The sequence below is a fragment of the Drosophila miranda genome, chromosome 2 (genome assembly GCF_003369915.1).
Source record: "Drosophila miranda strain MSH22 chromosome 2, D.miranda_PacBio2.1, whole genome shotgun sequence".
NCBI lineage: Eukaryota > Metazoa > Arthropoda > Insecta > Diptera > Drosophilidae > Drosophila > Drosophila miranda.
Genome location: NC_046675.1, coordinates 26,884,312 through 26,905,439, shown reverse-complemented (window position 1 = coordinate 26,905,439; position 21,128 = coordinate 26,884,312). Strand labels below are relative to the sequence as shown.

At 47.9% G+C, this 21,128-nt stretch overlaps 3 protein-coding genes across 6 annotated transcripts in view; 1 reads left to right on the top strand and 2 right to left on the bottom strand.

Moving 5' to 3' along the window:
• LOC108156337 (serine/threonine-protein kinase 32A) overlaps positions 1 to 21,128 on the bottom strand; it is a 25,075-nt gene extending 3,947 nt beyond the window's left edge. Inside the window, exons 1-4 of one of the 4 annotated variants that reach the window (XM_017287736.2) lie at positions 2,822 to 2,883; positions 2,587 to 2,689; positions 758 to 1,090; positions 65 to 120 (exon numbers count right to left, since the gene is read on the bottom strand). In XM_017287736.2, coding sequence (XP_017143225.1) covers positions 65 to 120; positions 758 to 812 — 111 coding nt within the window. In that variant the 5' untranslated portion in view covers positions 813 to 1,090; positions 2,587 to 2,689; positions 2,822 to 2,883. Of the gene's footprint in view, positions 1 to 64; positions 121 to 757; positions 1,091 to 2,586; positions 2,690 to 2,821; positions 2,884 to 9,544; positions 9,871 to 21,042 lie in introns of those variants that run through there. The other 3 variants (XM_033388723.1, XM_033388722.1, XM_033388724.1) reach the window with 3 other exon arrangements.
• Positions 168 to 712, bottom strand: LOC108156340. The gene has a single exon (XM_017287739.2). It carries the CDS (start codon positions 620 to 622, stop codon positions 227 to 229), a length of 396 nt encoding a protein of 131 aa, XP_017143228.1. The 5' UTR covers positions 623 to 712; the 3' UTR covers positions 168 to 226.
• LOC108156339 (ubiquilin) lies at positions 1,278 to 2,479 on the top strand. Its single transcript, XM_017287738.2, has one exon. The coding sequence runs from the start codon at positions 1,376 to 1,378 to the stop codon at positions 2,300 to 2,302; it is 927 nt and encodes a 308-aa protein (XP_017143227.1). The 5' UTR covers positions 1,278 to 1,375; the 3' UTR covers positions 2,303 to 2,479.

Here is a 21,128-nt window from a genome sequence, read left to right as displayed (position 1 = left end):
TAAGCTCAGTCCCACACGATAAGTATGCCGGTGCACCCATGTGGGTGCATGCGGATGCTCTTACCTTGCCAAAGCTTCCCTTGCCGATGGCACGAAGTATTTGGAAATGGTCAAAATTTACTGCAAATGTAAGAGAGATGGAATGCGTATATCAGCTACATATATCACCTGATTTTAAGGATTGCAGACCACTTTATTTACAATTGAACACCCACCCGCACACCCCCTAAAATGTATTACTACCCAACGCCAACGGCATAGTCTGTCCCAGCTGATGCAATAATCGCGGGCACAGGAAGAACGGCGGCAGGAGATCGACCTCGAGGAGCCGCAGCTGGGGAAACCTGTGCCCGACGAGCACTTCAAAGTGGTCCCTGCCCAGGTAGTTGAGCCTCAGCTCGTTCAGCTGCGCACGGCCGTTGGTCAGGAGGAAGTCAAAGTCGTCCTTGTGCAGCGGCACCTCCAGCAGATTGAGCTCAATCTCGGTCAGTTGCGAGCGCCAGATGCGCCCCAGGAGCGGGCGACACCGCTGGAAGGTCTGGAGCATGGCCAGCTGGTCCGGCAGGGCGAGGCATTTCAATATTTTCACCAGGCACAGTTCGTCCATTCTCCACAGCTCCATGGCCCCCCCAGCTTTCGACCCCTCAGTTGGTTTCGGGTGCGTGCCCGTAAGCTATTTCAATATTTTCAGTCAAGGCCGGGCTACTGTGATGTTCAAGCTACATATTTGCTTTAATCTATCCCAATCCCCACTCACCGTCATCGTCGGCGAGCAGACTCGCGTCGGCTCTGCTCGATGTATTGGCGCCCATGGCTGTTACATCAATGGTGCTCGCCAACCTGCGGATCCACCTCTCCCTTTGAAATCCAATTGATTCGGCTGTGGCCAGTCCTGTCCCTGTTGTGTTCCGTACCACGTGTCCGTGTCCGTGTCCGTGTCCGTGTCCGAGTACGTGTGCGTCCTCGCTGCCTCTGGCCGCAGCTGTGGATAGGATGCGGATGTGTGCTCCCAGCGGAGTACCCCGGTGTTTGCTTGTTGACTCGGCTACCTGCCCTCGAACTTGGGGAGCCAGTTGCAAGCACGATCCGTCTGAAACGACAGACAGAGTGGGGGCTGAGTGGATGTGGAATAAAGGTTCCGACATGTCTGCGGAGTTTTATTTTATTGCTGGTAAATATCTAGTGTAGGTAAAGCCGATTGTAGCTCTCGAATAAAATTCACTGCGGAATCAAACGCGGAGATTTTTCTGGCATCAGAGCAGACTGAAAACTTCAGGAATCTAACTTTCTCAAATTCAGTTGAAAAATTCCGCACAGCAGACAACAACAGAATCGATCGTTTTCTTTATATCTACAATTCATACGAGTCGACGCCATGAGCCGCGGAAACTACATAGAAATAGTGGCCAAGTCCGTAGATATGGAGGCAATCGTCTCGGTGCGCAAGAATGAGTTGATTCGGAATCTGCGGGCCCTGGTGGCCGTGCGTTTCGAGCAGGCTATTGACAAAATCGTGCTGGTCTTCGGCGGCCAGGTGCTCCGTGATGATGGCACTATTGACACCGTTGGCATCACTTCTGGCGTCAATGTGTATGTGGTGTGCCGTCGAGGCAGCGCAGCGCCCAGCCCACCGGCAGCTGTGGCCGCGCCCCCAAAACAGGCGGCGTGGACCGGCCTGGTCGGGCGTAAGCTTGCCGAAGGCTTGAGAAAGATTATCTATAATTCGGACAGTCTGAGGAACCTGTTGATGAAGCACTTGAAGCAGGTTCTGAAAAAGAATGGCATCACGGGCGACGCGCTCCGTAGTTACTTGAAGAGCAATCGCAAGGTGGCCCTGAAGGTGTTGCTGCCCATGAGTCTGGCCAAGCTGGAGTATGCACGCCGTCGACGTCATCTGCTAATAATGCACTTGGAGCTCGTCCCTGGTGGTCATCAGCTGCTGGGCCGCCTCGAAAGTGAAATGCGCAGATCCGAAGAAGATATTGTGGCCAGGAACTATCAGCAGTTCTCGCGCGGCCAGGACAATGGGGGAAATTCCCAGCGCGGACTTGAGAACAGAGAGCCGCTGCCCAACCCTTGGCAGGCGTCGCACAGCGCCTTGAACCTGGGCGACATTCGGGCCGTTCTTCGGGAGGTCATGTTGGATCTTATTTACAAGTATTTGCTACTGTCTTTTCGTGAGCAGCTGGAAAAACTGATTGAAATGGGCTACAATAATCATCTCCGCAATGTTCACGCTCTCGTCATCTCCTCGGGATGCCTGGAGAACGCTATCAAGCTACTGGATGTCTGGAACCGCTAATGGAGCACCAGAACTTACACATTGCCCCATTTACCCCCGCAGTCATATACACACACATACAAGGCACACATTCTTATTTTTTCATTTCGGACATATTGTACAAAAAAAAAAAAATGTAATGCAATGCAGAATTCAGATCAGATCGCATAAATATTATAACCAGAACGAAGAAAACAACTCGGTCCCACAATTTATTCCTCGGCGCGATCGAGACGAAGTAGTCTAGTAGTCTAGGAAGAGAAAACACAACGTCACGACTGGTCTTTTCGCTATTATGTAGTTACCCTGCAGTACCAGCAGTGAGAGATGACGAATGTCATCTACAATGTCATCGAGGCGTTGACGCCAGCCAAATCGAACCCTTTGTTTTTTCTTTTGTTTCTTTCTTTTCCGCGCGTGCCGAACGTAATTCGGTTCTGCCGACCGTGCGCAGTAGCAGAGAACTTCGTTTTATCTTTTCGTCTTCTTTGCGCCTGCGTCGACAGAACTCTTTTTCTTTCTTCGCTTTGCATTTGCTATTTTCCGCGCGTGCCGAACGTAATTCGGTTCTGCCGACCGTGCGCAGTAGCAGAGAACTTCGTTTTATCTTTTCGTCTTCTTTGCGCCTGCGTCGACAGAACTCTTTTGCTTTGTTCTTTGCTATTTGCAATCGTCACGGTGAAGATGAAAATACCCGACGAGCCAGCAGAAAAAGTGATTCGGAAGGTTATTCACAACATTAAGAATAGTCATTTTCAGAAGACCTCAAGAGAAAAAAAAATACAAAGCAGACAATAATGAATAATAATAAATAAAAATAATTGGAAAAATAAACAATTACAATGTATTACTTTTTATATTAAATGCATGATTTTTCGTGAAAAATCACTTATTAAGTGCATGATATTTAGGTAAAAATCATCACCTATAAAATGCATGGTTTTGAGGTAAAAATCATCGCTTATTATGTGCATGATCTTTAGGCAACAATCATGCATTTAATAAGCGATGATTTAAGCCAAAAATGCATGATTTTTCGTGAAAAATCATCGCTTATTAAGTGCATGATTTTTCGGCAATGCTCGATGACAATGTCATCGATTATACCCTAGGACATCTCCATGTTAATGTCATCAGCTCAGCGTATGGCCGGTCATCGACTATGTCATCGGGGGTAGTGACGCGGTCATCGACGTGTCAGCAGCTGAGTCATTAATGACCCGTACTGCAGGGTATGTACATATATTCGCTAGTATTAGTCGGTGTTTTAGTTTGCGTAATATGCAGAATATATTGAATGGAGATTTTTCGCTATCGAAATTGTTAGTCGAAAGCTCCTGGCCCAAACATTGCCAATTCAGGATCATATTCGGACCATATGATAGATCTCCTCAGGTCGATTAATCTGTGAATTGCCTCATATTCCACCACGAAGTGATTACAACTAAGTGAGTCCTTCCGCTGTTTCTTTTTCTATACCCGATACTCAAATTGAGTATAGGGGTTTATTAGATTTGTGGGGAAAACGGACGTCCCCATAAAATACACATTTTTGATCAGCATCAATGGGCGAGTCGATTGCGCCATTTCTGTCTGTCCGTCTTATTTGACGCCTAATTTTCAGAGACTATAGGAGCTTCAGCAACGAAATTTTATATCCAGACTCCTGTCATATCACTCTGGATCTAGTTTCTTTCAAAATTTCGCCACGCCCTCTTCCGCTCCTACAAAGGACGACAATCTGTGGCATCCAAAATTTTGAAAATACGAGAAAATCAAAAACAATCAAATTTGTTCCTTTTTTCCTTTTGTTTATAATAATGACACAAAACAAAAGGAACAAATCAATTTCCGGTCGCTACGCAGCGCCCGACGACGCGTTCTGACTGATTTTCTGTCTCTTTCGCACGCACTCTTTTGTGTGTCGTTCAATATTAGCGCCGTCAGGTGGATGAGAGCCATACTAGCTATGTATCGGGTATAAATGTAGAGTTGCGGTGTCCGCAGCAACTCGTGATATGCAATACTGCATCTTTCAATTGGCAATGTAATTACTGCACCATCAAGTGGCCCGTGTGATCCCAGGCGGTTGCCCTCCTGCCGTCCAACCGACCGAGGAGCGCTGCCGCATGACGCGTGGTGCGTCAACCGAACCGAACCGAACGCGAACAGGAAAGACAGCGGTTAGACTAAACTTGCTAAAAGAGCTACGCATGCACTCAAAATACAAATACAACTACAATTACTAATTACGAGACAGGTACATATGTGAGTATTAGTAATTTAATAAGAGGAAGGGAATTAGAGGTGGATATAGTCTGGTAGAGGGAATTATAGGCCGAGCATAAGACCCTTAACGGATCTACAATGTGGAGGGGACAACGATATATGTGTAGTTTCTAGTGAATCTAATAGAAATCGTGACGTTTATGCGGCTCAACAGATCAGGGCTAACTAGGTCACCCATGATAAAGTTGTGCATAAAAATCACACCAAGCATTTTTCTACGGTTCACTAAGGATGGCAGGCTTACTAATAGCAATAGAAAGACGGCGTTCCCGTAGGCCCCGTAGAGCGATGAGTAATTCGTGACCAGTTTTCGTTTTTAAAGCTTGATTGGTTTTGTTTGACACTTGTGCACTAAAGTGGTCAGAGCCTTAGGGATTTGTGGAAAATATAAACATGTCAGCTCTCCGTAAAGTTTCCCCCGTCAACGTCAAATATGCGGGTCTCCGAATGTCCTCCTCCTCAGGGTTATAGGGTACCCAGGTCCATAGTTTAATAGTTGCAAAGTGTTTTAGTTTTAGACTCGATGCCAGTCTGCTTTTGTATCACAATACTTTCACCATTGGCACCTCAAGGGATGCCTCGCCACGCTTAATTGGAAGCAGTGTTTTTCTATGATTGATTGAAGCAATTTTGTCGTGCCTGGCATACGTATTTGGATGGCTTCTGCTGTCCCACTCCTGCCTCCGCTCGATAAGCCGTTGCTTCGCTTTCCTTCAGAGATCTATCCATCAAGACGTCTTTGCGCTCAGCCCCTGACAGTTCTCATCGTGTCTCGTCCATCAAGGGGTTCATCCCGTTCCTAGCCGTTCCGTTTCCCCGGCGTCATTGGAAACGTATCAATTGTACGCCATTTGCCACCAGACGCAAATACACCCGCCCTCAAATAAGTAGTACAGTTCTGTATATTTCCATCATGCGAGCTGTGGCCAATGGTTATGTAAAAGTACCATTACGTTGGGAGCCTTCCACGATACGGGGCTCTGAGAATACAGGCAAGGAAAGATATATCCGGATGGAGTACATATGTACATGTGTATGGGTCATTGGGCAGGCGGACCCATGGGATGATTTTTCAAATGTCTTTCGGGCCATCCCGTAATAGCTAAACTTTTACAAATCGCAGTGGGCTGTTAGGGGGCTGGTAAGATTCCCTCACGACATCCAGCTAATGGAGCACACTTCCGCGATATCGACTTACATTCCGTCAAAGACTGCTCGGAATGGACGTTGATTTGTTTATCGCAAGAAAGAAAACGAATACTCCCAGCCTATTCCAAGTTCCAGGCTAGCTATAACAGAATGAAAATTATGATTTTTCCACTTTTTGTTTCATTAGTTCTAGAATGTGGGATGGGGTGGGTGCCATCCCATTAGGGATTCCATTGGGTATTTAGCTTCACAGGGCGAAGAGCGACGGGAACAATGGCTGGTGCCGTTGGTTCGGTGAGAAAAAGTGTCCCACGGGTGCCGACTGAGCTAAAGGAATTGCTCCAAAGTCTAGCTGCTCATTAAATGCTCAAGGGGAGCGGGAATGGCCTCCGGCTGTGGGGGCTGGCGCTTTTGTTGCTCTCATCGCTAATGTAGCGAAACATTCGTCCGTTTTGCATGCTCATTTTTGCATTTAAATATTTTATGAATTCGTTGATGCGGCGCAGCTCGGTGTGGCGCCACGGCACATCAGCAGCTCAGACTTTCCTTTTGATGTGATTGCTTGAAAAAGAAAACCAGTCAGCAGTCTATCCCTGAGCCACGTGTCACCTTGAAATCCCCAGTGGAAGTGGAAAGTCAGCGAACGTGTTCCTCTCTTTTTCGCCCCTCAATGGTGGTAGTGTGTGCTCCTGGTCCTGTTCGCCAGGTCCTCGGTAGATTGACGCGGGTGGCGGCTCTGGTTGCTTTTATTTAAATTAGAAGTCCTTTATTGAGTTACGTGAACAGCAATTTCGTCAACTTTGCTGTGGTTTGTGGCCAGCCTCACCTGCGGTAGCAGCCAGGGCCCCACCTCAACGTCTTTCTGAATATTAATTTTCCAGCGCATACGCCATCCGGCATCCGCCATCAGCAGCGAGAGGTCCGTTTGAATTCAGCATTAGTATTTAGCTATTGTCTCTTTTGGCACAGGCCACAGTAAGTAGAATCCATTCGCAGTGAAGGTGACAGTGGGAACCAGTTTATTGGGATATTCACGGCACATTCGGGCATGCCCACGGTGACATGCGAATCCTTTCACCAACCCACCCGCACATAAAGTGGTGTGCGTGGCTGTGGGAAGTCGCCAACCGGTCCACAGAGCACTCATAAAGCGGATTTCGGCTTTTGGAGAACGGATTTCATCTTACGAAATCCGCTTCCGAAGTCCCCGGCTTTCTTCCGCTGGATAAAGCGTTTTCATCTCACGGAAAACGAAGTTAGCCCGACAAAAGCGTTGGCAGGGCAAGGGGTGACAGGAAGGGACGGAGCTCCACTTTAAGTTTCAATTCTGTTCGCGGTCTGGACGGGGTCTGATACTGATGCGATAAAGGCGTAGGCGCTTAGCTGCTCTGCTGGCCTTTTTATCTCTGCCTGCCATCGTTATCTGTTCCCTTCGCTACCCTTCGCTCGGTAGTCTCCGGCATCTCCGGAACGTGACTCATTGACGCCAACCCGTCCGCAGTTGCACACCTCACTCCACGCTGGCTGCCAAAAATAATTTACTTAATTTATCGATTTTACATAATTAACAATCGCCCGATTTGGGCGCACCGAAATGGGTCGAGTAGGTGGGGGGCTTGGAGCAGTCGCTCCGCTAGCCATTAGCCAATGGGCTATACATTTGTAAAACGGTGCTGGGCCTTCGGCAAACACCACATAAAAAGCGAAACTCGATCTGCGAGGACTCTGTGCTGTTTGCACTGGCCCCCCCCGCAGTAACGCATCAAACATCGAGTCCGTGACAGCCGTTATTAAAACACAAATGACAGCAGAATCAATCAAAATGCTGCCTCGATTGGGGTGTAGGGCGTTGGGCGTGCGGCGTGGGGCGTGTCTGCAGACTCCAATTAGAAGAGCGCCTAATTAATGCCACGGCTCAGAATGTTTTCATATTTTCAGAGCTTCTCTTAGCAAACGTCTGCCGAAACTTGTCCGGGGCCACGGCCTCAAGGAACGGAGCGTAGACGAGTGGCGCCGAATCTGACCCGAGCCCATCATTAGCAGCATGTATAAAAGGGCAAAGCAAACACCGGGAATTCAGCTCTGAAAATTTGCATTTTTTACGGGCGTTTTCCCTTTGCTTCGGCGTTTATCCTGTCATTGCTTTTTCCCCGCTAATGGGATAAGACCCTCACAATGAAAATCTGGAGAGGCAATCCAGCCCGACTCGCAGAAAACGAAGCTCAAAATGCGCACTAATCCCTGGCGTGCCTCCAACGGTGTGCCTGCCACAATGCCTGTCCTGTGCTCCAGGCGTCGCCCCCTCCGGGAGCTCCTCGAAGGATTACAAGTGTTGACAAAACCACGGCGGAAGTGTGAGTGAATGCCGCCAGACACATGTTTCCCACGGCAAGCCCATCCCCACGTCTCTCCGATACAGCTATGTATATGGCGACGCCTTCACTATTCACACCACTTAATCATAATTCATATGAGGATGAGGTCTGCCCCTTCACGTCCACAGCACATTAACACAAATCGCAGCACAGAGCAAGCCAGGGGAGGGAGAAGGAGCGCAGCAGATGGGCATTCCGCCGTAAGCTCCATAACGGGCAAGGGCCTCGTAAACGGCTGCATTTTATGATATTTTGTGTTTACGATCAGAGCGGACCTCAGGGCGAAAAGTACGAGTATTACTCAGGTTACGGGAATGGTATGGTATGGTATGGCTGCCGGCGTATTGTGGCCTTTCGTTTTGTCCGTTTTATGATTTGAAAATATTATGGCGATTTATAAACACAAATTTACTTGCGTTTTAATATTTATACCCCGTGCGCGTTTAGGGGAGCCCCAAGCATAAGGCACTTCCTGATTAGAGCCTTGAACCAGTACTACGGACTGGTGCTGAATTCTGTCAAGTTTCGGGATTGGAAAATGGGACAATGGATGGGGAAAGCACTATTCATAATGGCGCTTTTTAGCGCTTGGACTGGACTTGATAGTCAATCAGTTACAACTCTGATCTGTGGGCAGGGGCTTAGCACAACTCTGTACCAATCAACCTGCGAATCAGAACCCGGCGAAGTGACATCATCGTTATAGCCAGATGAAAAATCTATAATTCGTAGCGACTCGGTGGAGCCGGTACAGGCTGTGCACGCTTATGGCTGGTCGCTCAGAGCAGAGCAGCCCTTTGGGAGAGCCTTTAATGTCTCGATCTCGAGCATAATCTATATTAAAATGTCAATCATAGATGGGATACACACAGAAAAGATAACCATTTTGGTGTCAGGAGTCGCCGCCACCCCCAGAACTGACAAGTAAATTCAATGCTGCGGACCCATACGAAACGGGGTTCATTGACATCCCGAGTCCTTCCCTTCCTCTCGCCTGGGCAGGCCAGGGGCAGGCAGCAAAAATAACAGTACGCGTTCGAGTCGAGTAAGAGCACACCCAATCGGACACATCAAATTTGCTTAAGTCAGCAGCGCACTTTGGGAATAATTGCTAGGGTTCGGACTGGGGGAAGTGCTCATGGAATTCCAAAGATGGGTGGAATGGTAGGGTAGGGTAGGGTAGGTAGGGTAGGTACCACTTGGCTCCTTTGAATTTATCGATTGAGATTGCTCACTGCCAAGAAGTGGGTCCCTCGCACGTCTCGTAGACATGATATGCATGCATGTGATGTATGTACAACGTTCGGCTATTCAAATTGCACTCGCAACATTCGCCCTGTTGTTAATGGTCCAAAATGTCGGCTCACAACATGCCAAGACATCTAGGACACGACCCTCACACCCAAAGGGGGAACTGTATATGTATACACTTGGGTACACGCTTGGGTACCTGCATTGGCGAAAGCACATAGAAATTGTCCTTCTTGTTAGGTGGAACTCCGCTCCTGATGGATGTATTATGTGTGTTAAAGTACGCCGGCGAAAAGTCACGCGATTTCCCAGATAAGCACTCGAACACATTTACTATGGGGGCAGGGATAGGCGCCATTACCGCTGTCATTACCGTTACAGTTAGTGCTAGTGTTAGCATCGCCGTCGGCAAATCACATTCACGAACAGCCCGTCTGTGTCTGCGGCCGTGCCACAGAGACCGAGACCGTGTGCGGAGAACAACCGGTGGCCGCCATTGCCGGAGAACAACAGAACCGAACAGAACAGAACAGAACAGAACACACAACAGAGGACTGCTCGTAAGTGGAGTGGATGCACCCTTTGTTTACGCTTTTACGCGCTCAGCGTTGCCAGACTGCCACGCCGCGCGACCAACAGAAGAGAGCGCGAAGACGCGCAGACGCGCAGGAGCGCTAAGAGAGCGGGCAGTGCTTTTCGGAGGAGGGAAGTCTGTGCCGAGCCTTATGAATGAATGCCAATTAGCCAAGCTGGCCTGGCTCTGGCTACACTTTATTGTCGTGATTATTTTCGTTATGCTTATGATTAGGAGGTCCTACACCGGTCCCACAACCGGTGCTGTGCTTGTTGTCTGGGCTGGAGGGGCATTAACCTAAACGCAAATTGATTGGCCGCATCGCATGCTTTAACATCCAGAGCCAGAGCATCCATCTCGCTGACGGATGGGCCGGCCCCGACTGGGGGCTGGAGGCTGCCATTTGCCTTCCAAAATGAGTATTGAGGTGCAATGGAATTATTTTTTAAGTGCCTACACATGACATTCTCCCCAGACATCGTACTAATTCTCCCGTTGAGAGAGCTTACACTTGTAGCTCTTCATGCGAGTACCGGGGGCACCTGAAGGACCGCTATCCTCACGACCCCCGACCACCTTTGGCGCTTTTCTCGGCACTCTTCTCGGCCTTTTCGTGGGAAATACTTTTGCGAGCTGTTCGCACTGTTTACTCAAAATTTCATTGTTTATTCTGCTGATAATGCTGCAAAGAGATAGCAACGAGAGACACACAACCGAAATACCTCCTCTGCCGGAATACATGCTCTCCCAATCAAGAAAATTTCCGTCCCCTGTCCACAGTCCCGCGCTACTAATGCTCCTGGCGCCTAAAAGGCCATTTAAATTCTACAAAGTCAAAATTGTTTGTCTTATGAATAACGGGGCCAACACGTACATATAATCCAATGCAGTTTAGGACGCTCTCTTTGTGGATCTGTATCTGTCTGCGTATGCGGCAAAAGAAAGGAATGCCAACTGGTGGCACTGCCTTCGTCCGCTTCGTCCTAGGACTGATTATGAAACTGTTGAAAGGGTATAATCAGCTTAATAGATGGTAGGCTCAAGGACATGTACGTTGAGAGTGTTCCCAGGTAGTGTGTGACCCTCTGATAGGATTCCGCATTGTTTTCCAGGCTCTCCACTCCTTGCTGGGCTTCGCTTTGTTTCATACAAAGAGTGCCACACAAAGCACACAAAGACGCCCCCAACAAGGATGTGTTTTGGCTGGGTGTTTTGGCAAGGCAGCCTAGCCTGCTGGATTCCTCTGCTGTTGGCTGCCATTTCAATTTGCCAGCCAAAGGGAGGGTGCCCGCTCCTGCCCGCTCATGGGAACTTTTTCTTTGCCACATCCGACCAAACCAAACCTCCTCACCGACCACTTGCCGCACCGCACTTCGCTACGCCCCAGGCAACAGGCGCCGTTTGGGATTTCAATTAATTGAATTAAACGAGTCGTCTCAAGGCGACTTCAGTGCCGAGGTCAGAGCAGAGCGAGCGCACTCCGTCCGACTTTCTACAGCCCCGCTCGTTGCAGAAGCTCGCGCCGCCTTGCACCTGCAGCCGTAGCTGGCAACCGAATCCCCCCAATCTCCCCAATTTGAATCAATCACAAAGCACCAGGACAATGGAAAAGAGGACCCTCGTTGTTCTGCAATTACATAGATTTCCCTAGTGTTGTTACCCAGAGTTACATTCTGGGTTACATTCATCCGAATCATTTTGAATCCCTGTAATCCTCGTACTGTGCGAGTGCAAGGCAGATATACTATGCTATAACAGTGTGTAGTATTTTCTCATTAAATAACAGTGGTTCAAGAAAATCCAATTAAATCCCTAATTCAAAATGTCAGTTTCTTTTTACTTTTATTTACTGCCAAAGCATCCACAATTATTTCACTATCTGCCAGACTATTCTCCTCCTGCGCTTGAGCCCAGCAAATCGCCCATCAGTTCTTGACAGCCTGAAGCAGGTGAGGACGACCGTAAATCAAGTCAGTAAGTTGGACTTTTATATTTTCAGTTCATAGGTTTATCCCAGCTCAATTCCCGTCAGAAGTTAACAAGAGCCCAGGCGGCCCCTTGAACTCCAGTGCTGTTTGGTTCTACTTTCCTTCTACCCATCCTGGTCGTATACACACTCGTAGATACTCCTGTCAGAAGCTGCCATCTTGGCAATATTTAATGCAAATCTACTATACTTTTATCGTCGCTTTACTATTTGGCTCTGTTCTTGTATTGTACAATTTTCCTCCTATGCACTGTTTGAGCTTGAGGTATGGAGCGCTAGATCACTTCCTCTGATTTGTAAACTTTTAATCAACACTAATGTACCGGAGCCAAAATGAGCCGCTAGTTTCTATCGTAATTGGAACTAAAACTTCGGCAACGATACCAACTAAAGTACGGTAGCGGTAACGCAATTAGGTTTGGGGTAGTTTTCAAAATTGCCACAAAAAGTTTACAGCTGCAACGCTTCCATGCGCTTGTGGGAGGGGGTGTTGTGGGGGGGTTGTGTGGCAGGCGGAAAATCGTGCAACAAAGGGAATCATCCAACGTGGAAAAAGAGCGTTCGAGCGGTTTACTTGTCGTCTTTGCCTGTGTGGCGGTCGGAACGGCTCAGGGGAAAAGTCATGCAAATGTTTGATTAGAAGCGAGAGGGGTGTGGGGAAGTGCTCAGCACATTTTCGGTGCTAGTCGAGTATCCAATTAAATGCTGGAGCCAGTTCTCTGCTGGCAATCAATATTATTCGAGTGCATAAACGGGGAGGAGGCTGAATATATTCTGTGTGTGTGTGTATTCATTCGTGGCTGGGTTTCTCGGTCTGAACATTTCATTCGATAATGGGCGTACGATTCTGAAATAAAAGTAAAAGACTTTTTGCAGATAAAGTAAAGAGTTGTGCATATTTCTGCAAGTGTATCTTAATTTTTTCGTTGTGTCGTGCTGTTTTCAGTTGCTTCGCTCAAGCAGAATTGCCCGGAGATGAATACCAGGAGAGGCCTCGAATATCTTCCTACCTGCCCCTTCTGCTGGTCATGTGGGCTCGACACACTCCCTGCATGTATGGACACAAACGCAAGCCACACAACATGCCACAGGCGCGGCGCGCTGGGGACAGAGAAAGAGGAGACCAAATATTTGCGCCGCGAACAGGAAAGTACATATGTTTATTGCTCAAGGTGGCTGGTTTCTGTCATTGCAAGGAACTCAGCTCCCCATGCGACAGAGCAGCATACTTACGCTCACACCGATACGGATACGGATACGGATACTGGCAGGGACTGGCAGTCGTACAATTAAAAGTTTCAATATTTTGATGCATACTTTAAGGCGCCGCCGTCGCTATCGCACCCACCCCCGCCCCTAGTGGCCCCGTGTCACCCGCCCCCTTCCACTGGCCGTGCAATGCTTCAGCGTGTTAAATGCGCCGGACTGGGCGTTGCGCTAATTGTTTTGCATTAATAATCAGCTCTGCCGAGGGGCCTGACTCCTTGGCGTCCTTTGGCACTGCCTGATAGTCCAGCCAAATGTCATTGGGGGCGCGTTGGGGCGAGACCAGACCAGGCCATATGCCAGAGCAGTCGGAGGGGACGGGCCGTGGCGATGGTTTTGTTAACGCTTCATAAGCTACCAAGTCGAGTGGCCTACATGGAGCTGCAAGAGCATGTAAAGCGTTTCACTATTGCTGCAGGACAAGGACATGCCGGGATGCCAGCACCCATTCCGGAGCGGCGCGGCGAGAGGTTGTTGGAAGATCTAAAACCACAAGTTAGATATCCAGTACAAAGTTCTTCTTTTCGGTGCTTACCCACCCATACACTGGCTGTCGCAGAGATGTGGCAGTAGTGGTGGCTGCCAGGCACACAGACAGATACGAGCACAAACGGAAGGCCTTTCTCGGGCTCAGTTGGCTAGCAAAGTTTTCTTGGCCAACTAATTTACAAAAGTGCGTGCTCCCCAGTCGCCGCTGACTCTTTGCACGCGGAGGGCCTACGAGTAGGACCTACTTTCTGCAGCAAAACCTGAATCTCAGATACCTGGAAATCTTCGTCAATCCACATTGAGATATGAAATGAATCAGATTTAATAAACTTTACATCCATAGTTTTTGTGCAGGATTAGAAGGATTCCTCTCACTGTGAGCCAATAGATACAGATTTCGATATACTTTTAGATTAAGCAATTGGCATACAAACCTGCTTGAATAGGCAAAAGTTCGGTTTTTTTTCATATTTTTATAGTCCTGATTTCCTTTACTATTATCTGCTTTATGAAAGATGATTCTTGATTCAAGTTTTTCCTCAAAGTCTGAAATATTGAATCTTCTTAAAAAAATCCCAGAAAATTGGCACAATCTCGGCTAACGTTATATTTTTAATCTTTTATTACCCCGGAATTGGGTAACGTACGTCAGATGCCTCCGGACCTTTAACAAAAACACAGAAAACGTTTTTATGGGTCATAACTGAGAAAATGAACACTCCATACTTCATTTATTCGTATAAAAAAATGTATACTCATAGTCCCATCTAATTCGCGGAGTTTTTTAATTTTGAACCCCAACCTCAAAAAACATTTATGTTTTTGATAACGTAACATCAGGTCATATTTTGTCTTATTTCTTTAAAACCGTACATTCGATTGTTGTCCTTTTTGTTGGTAAATATATAGGGCTATCTACTGTTGTCCTTTTTGTTGGTAAATATATAGGGCTATCTACTTACTACTGAAATATAAATGTACGAATGAAACGTAGCCCCCAATAGAAATGCCCATGTGTAGTTATTACCTTTCGAAAACATTAGACTGCGACCGGTAGTTGGGGTTCAAGCAATTGTTTATTTGACCAGTTGGGTGGAGTGAATGAACAACTTAAACTTGTTGAAACAAAGTCAGTTTCTTTACTACTTATGTAACAAATATGTACAATAGAGCCCTACATGAATCCACAGTATTCCGCTATACACATGCCACTTGAGTGCGAAGCCTTCCTGCAGATTCATTCAGATTCAAATCACTAATAATATACGGATAAACTGCGGATTTTGTACGAAAAAAAGGAATAACGAATATTTTTAGCGGGTATCTTTTAGTCGCAATATGCAATCATGGCCTTTTCACTGCTTTTGTGGCTGCTTTTGTTTGGTGGCGTAAACTTTTCCCAATTTGCCCCACTGCGGTTACTGAGAGCTGCGCATCGCTTAATTAGCACAAGCCATTAATTATACTTGTTTGTTCTATTTGGCTCCGGACTCTATTATTGCATTAAAACACGAGCAGATACACTGTTTTTTTCACTGTCAAACTCAATTTCGATGCATGGGCGAGCGAGGGTTTCCGCGGAATATGAAATGTCAGAGCGAACTGAGACTCGATGAAAAATTTAAAGCTTCGTGCACACATCCGCCATCCGTATGGGATTATATATATTTAATGGGATTTCAATGCGGATCCGATTAATGACTTTTCCCCGACAGTCGACAGTCGACAGTCGACAGTCACAAAGTCACAGAGCATTTCGCTGCGGCAATTATCATTCTGTTTCGCTATTGTATGCTTAAAATTATGAATATCATGTGTACAAAGAGAAAAATACATTCTCGGGTGAAACATGCGAGTATGTGTAACCATTTCGATTCCGTAACCCGCTTAGTCCTTCTGTCAGCCGTTAAATCAAACTTTAATCCTGCAATTAAGTTAAACAAGTAATCATTTAAGGACAACAGCCGCCACTCCCGTCCCGTCCCGCCCCGCCCCTGTCCAGTGTCGTGTCAAAAAGGTGTCCACGTGGGGCTGTGGGCCCAAGCTGCGGTCGGTCTCAGTTCCAGTTCCAATAATTGCCCCTAATGGGCCTGCTAGACAAGCATGAGTCATAAATGCCAATCACTGGGTCTGGAAGGGGACCCTCTGCCAGCCAGAGGCAGATGGCACTGACCCGCCGGGCCATTCCGTGGTCACATTCCGCCTTTATTATCAAACTTGATGTCGCCCCCCAGCACCAGAGGCCGGCCGGCAGTGGATTATTATTGCATATGTTATGATAAGCGTTGGCACCTCGCTCCAAGCACCAGCACCAGCACCGGCCAGAGCACCTCCAACAACAACCCCTCGACAGTGTCCAGCCCCAGGCGAATGTGGCCTCCGGGTGATAACATAATAACAACATGGCCATAAAAGAGGTTTGTTTGCTTCTGGCCAACAGCACAAGCTATTTATCGTCCACCGACCATGAGGAGCAGACCATCCACTGGGTACGTGGCCGAAGGGGAGCCACACTCCTACCAGCCCCCGGACCATACAGTTTTTTTGACGCAAGGGACCAAGGGCCAATGTTCCTTTTTTTGTTTATCAAAGCTGCAACTGAGCTCGGTCCAGTCAAAGAGCTAATGGCAGGCATATTCATGGCTGACGTGCGGGATAATTGCAAAGTAACCATACATAATCCTACACACACAAAAAGAGTTGTTTGATAAGTGAAATCTAGTTTCTGGCCTCATTATTTTGACTATCAGAGTCCCCTGAGAATACAGGTTAGATACTGCCACACAAGTATTCTGCGAGCTTGAACATGGTCCGTCTTGCAGGCAGTTCCCGTCACATTTCGAGTGCTTTAAGTCGGTAAAATGTATCCTTTCCCATTGGAGAATTTAAACCGAGCTGAAAACGATGCAGTTTAATGTTTCGTTTCGGTCCGACTGCGAGACTACCTTTGCCTTTTTCTGTATCACATTCCTTGGGAAAATGAAATAAAAAGACAAATAAGGGAATATTTTCATAGCTCCACTGTCTGCGAATGTTCCAGCCCGACGGCGAGAACATCCCTCGGCCTGGTCTGGTCTGGTCTGGTCTGGTTTAGTCTGGTCTGAGCCGACCAATAGAGCTTTTCTGTGCCGTGTGCCCTGTGCCCACAAAGACTTAATCCGAGCTCTGTTCTGCATGCATTCTGCATTCCCTTTCTCTCCCAGCTCCACCCTGCTCCTTGTGTCACCTGCAGGGTATTAAGGTGCGACAGGGAGGAGGGAAGGAGTGCTACGCCACACACAGCACATTCATTGCAGAGCCAATAATGTTGTTAGAGCTGATGGTAAACTGTTGCATGCCTTCCATTGTGGCGCTTCCGTGCGTAGTCGTCGCGTCGTTCGCCTCGCAACAGAACAGAACAGAACAAAACAGAACAGAACGCAATTAAAAAGCACAAAAGTGGGCCAGAACGAGAGGATGGAGCACCAACAGGAGCAGCACAGAGGAAAGAAGAGGCGTGGGGCAGAGAGGAGAGGAGGACAAAGAGGTGCACTCGAAAGCAATTTTCCCCAGAGTCAACAAAAGCGGCGAAAAAGTGCAATTCCGAGTGGTTCGGAGACGGGGGCGAGCAGAGGAGAGGAGAGCAGAGTAGAGCAGAGTCTAACACAGAAAACTTTGTTAAGTTCTGGGCAATGCCAAGTGGCGGACTTTGCGGGCTTAAAGTTTTGATTATTTATGCTTCCAACTGGCTTACGAACTTGCACTTTTCGAGTGGGCAAGCTCGAGCTGCTGATGGCCACGTCCCCCAGTCGAGTCGGAGCTCCCACTCGGTACTCAGCCAAATACTCGTACCATAGCACTGTGTACTGCACAGTGGTGAGGGCAAAGTGAACAATTTAACTTCAACATATTTTAGTTGAACGCCCAAGGATAGGCAAAAACAACAGCAACAGCAACCCTCCCAAAGAGGGTCCGCAGAGTGGGTCAGCTGTAATAAAGGGTGGCTGGAGCTGCCTCTAAGCCATGATCTGAAGCGAGCTGGCACAGATTGACTTGCTGGTTGCCAGCAGGCAGGGCGGGCACGGCAGGCCGGGCGCTAAGCGCATATGTGGCCTTGGCCTTGGCTCTGCCCTAAGCCGGAGCTGAGGATGAGGCTGAGGCTGAGGCTGAGCATGAGATGGCAATCGAATAGTGTAAACAGACCCATCCCTTTTGCCTTTTGGCCTAGGCAAACAAGTGTTTGGAAGCCAGCAGTCAAGAGCTCAGAGCCCCGGCTTAAGTCGATGGCGAAAGGCAAACAAACTGAAAATGAGATTTACGTTTCGTTTAGTTGAACAACGTGGAAGGGGAGGGCGGCGCGGGGCTTGGGTCCGGGCCTTGGGTATGCCCTCGGCATCCCAACGCCCCTCCTCCTCACATATGCCCACGGGCGGAGTCCAGGAATGTGTCCTAGTCGCAAAAGTCAATAATCAGGGAAAACTTGAATGTGTTGTCAAGGATACACAAACGGCAACAGATATCAAAGTGCTTCGACTCGGGCTTGAGTGTGTAGATGTGTCACAACAGAATCGCTTTAAAGCAAACTCAAACCCGAACTTGAACACCGAAATCATTAAGGGGCCAGCCCTATAAATTTCTCAATTTTAATCCTAATGTGGATTACTCTTACTCCCAAAAATCGAAACCATATTGCACACAATAGAGGGTATGGGAGAGACAATCTGGGAATGAAGTGGCCATTCGATGCTCTCCTAGAAAATTCAGTGGAATGCTTTGCATCCGACTTCGCATTAGTTGGCCATCTGTTGGCGTCCGGCTAATCTTCACTCATCCACGTGCAGGGCTGGGACTTTGGGCTACACTTTGATATGGGGCTAATGCAGGAGCTTTGCATTAATTACTGGCCCTGATGGGACCTCCCTGATAGGCAGCCAGCTATATTTAGAGCGGGTTCATCGGAGCGTGTGATGGATGGGACTAATTATTGAGTCAACTCTTGCGCAATGCGTGGTTGGAGCCGGCTGTCAGGCAATTAGTGGGTAGATGGGATGTTCGGAAGTATGTGCAACAGTTGAGCTGCAGACGGGGGCACACGGTGACGCACGGTGACGCACGGGGACGCACGGGGACCTAGTCTACGTCTGTCAATCCCGCGGCTGACATCGCACTTTGCTTTGTTTCTGCCAAAAGAAAACCATTCCAGGCACTGCTCTGGCGCTGCTCTGGACTTTCAAATTTATTTTATTGTCACTTGAAGCAGAACGGACAAACCTTTTAGTGTTTCGTCATTCGGAAGAACGATGCTGCTCGGGACAGTATTGGTTCAGGCCAAGTGCCGGCAAATATTTACCCAAAAAGACCAAATTAACGTTGCCTTCCATGGCTACGGCCACCTTCGCATGTATCCGTTGAATTTAAAATTCTGGCAATTAACTTGTCGACACTTTGATGCGGTCCCTGGTCATTGGGCCGTTCGACTAGCCGGCAACTTTTCCTAGCTGAATTCATAAAAAAAAAAACAAAAACTAAAATGCAATACGTAGTACAAAGGTCTGAGCATTTGTTGTGGTCAATACAATCCAGTGTATTCGATCCTGGTGGCTCACCTATGCACAAATCAATGGCTTACTTTTAAGGAGGGCCTTATGAAAATGAAAATAGATCACTATATGTGTAGAAGGCATGGAAACGATTGGTCGAATTGTATTTATATTTTAAAAAACCGAGATTGCCTTCTTGGCTGACTAATGCTGTCATGCCGGACTACATTAGACACTCCAATAAAGTCTCTCTGTGTAGTAAAAGTATTCTCTGTTTGACTAGTGACTAGTGCTCTAGTTGTGAGACCCTTGCTTGTACCACTAGGAAAGCCAATAAAATAGGTAATAGAATGAATAGGATATACTTTTGTTATGTCATCGACATCCCAGGGGGTTTTTAGGGTTGAACTTAGATCTCTGCACTCTTACACTCTTATTATTTAGCCAATGACTCAAACTATGGTATTCCTTTCTGTGCAACAAACAGTGCAACAGGATTCTATTCCCGGTGGGCATCTGCAGGGAGCTGCGGCAGGACACCATCTCCTGGCAGAAGATGGACTGCTTTGAGAGCATATTCGGACATCCACTCTGGCCTGTGGTAGAGCACCCACAAGTTTGTATTAGTAAAGCAATTCATTGCTTAATTGTTTTGTTTAGCCACTGGAGGAATGGAAACACTGGCCTGGCTGGTATCACGAGAAATCCCAGTACCTTTATCGACGGTGTTTCAGCTAAAGCAATGTTGGGGCCAGGACACTGGCTTTGTGCGTGTCAAATTTTGGGCTGGGGTCGGAGCCAGAGTGCGGTCAGGACTCTGCGACGTGGGCTATCAGAAAATCGAACCGTAATAAAAACCAATCAAATACAATATAAATATTTGTCATAAAGCATCGCATGGAGCCATGGAGCGTCCGAGACCGACTGGCGAATGCGTCCGATTGCCCAGCAAGGCACTGGGACACGTTCTTTGCCGTTGGTCACGTGCGGAGCTATGCTCAAGAGTCCTTTTTTGGGTACTCCCCTCCCCGCCCTCGACCACCCCGTCCACCACTGTTCGAACAACTTGAGTTGAAGCTACGAGAATTCCACAACTATTTAGGGGCCTAATTAAGCTGTCAGAAGCAAGCGGTACAAAGTGGAGCACTTTGCTTGCATGGATGTCTGAACATCAAAAGGCCTGGCTCATCGGGACCTCTTTTAACCGCCGAACAAATCCGGCCGAAGTGCTCATTTCCCGGGAGGCGGCAGGCGGCGGGCGGCAGGCGGGAGACGTCCTGAAAACAATATCCTGTTTAGGGCTCAGCTAAAGCAAAATCGCAGCCCAGACAGGCCATATTCAATTTGCGTTGCCTGGCGACGGGAAATGAGTTTTCCATTTTATTTCTTGTTGTTCCTGCGGACCCCCAAATAGCCGCTTAGCCTGAGCCCCAAGCCGCCAAGCCAAGCCATGCATAGCCACCCCCTCTCCTGCTCAAGGCGATTGCGTCCACGCTGCCACGTTTTTTGCCAACTTTTAACTAATGGCACGCATCCATCAGGCCCCACACACGGGTGCCATTCCGTCCACAGGTTCGGGAAGCCCTTTCTGTTTGTGGGGCAGAATATCGGGAATTCTGGTCCGACCGGCTTGATTAATGCCATGCCCTGCCCTGGACGTAGATATGCTGAACCACCGCAGAGGTGCACCTCCTACTGCTAGTCCTGTGCCAGGGTTTGTTTACACATATACTAGGTTCATATACGATTATCGGATTCCAAAGCCCCGAACAAGTGGATTTAATTAGTGCTGGTTAAAGTCCCTTTTAACCCGTGCATCCATCTGCCCTGCCCGCCTACCCTGCCTACAGCCTGGTTCTTACTTTTTGAAGGAGCCTCCGTTATTTGGTTAGGTTAGTTAAGTGAATTTAGCATGCGATTCGAGCATCTCCGGCCCACACCATACCAC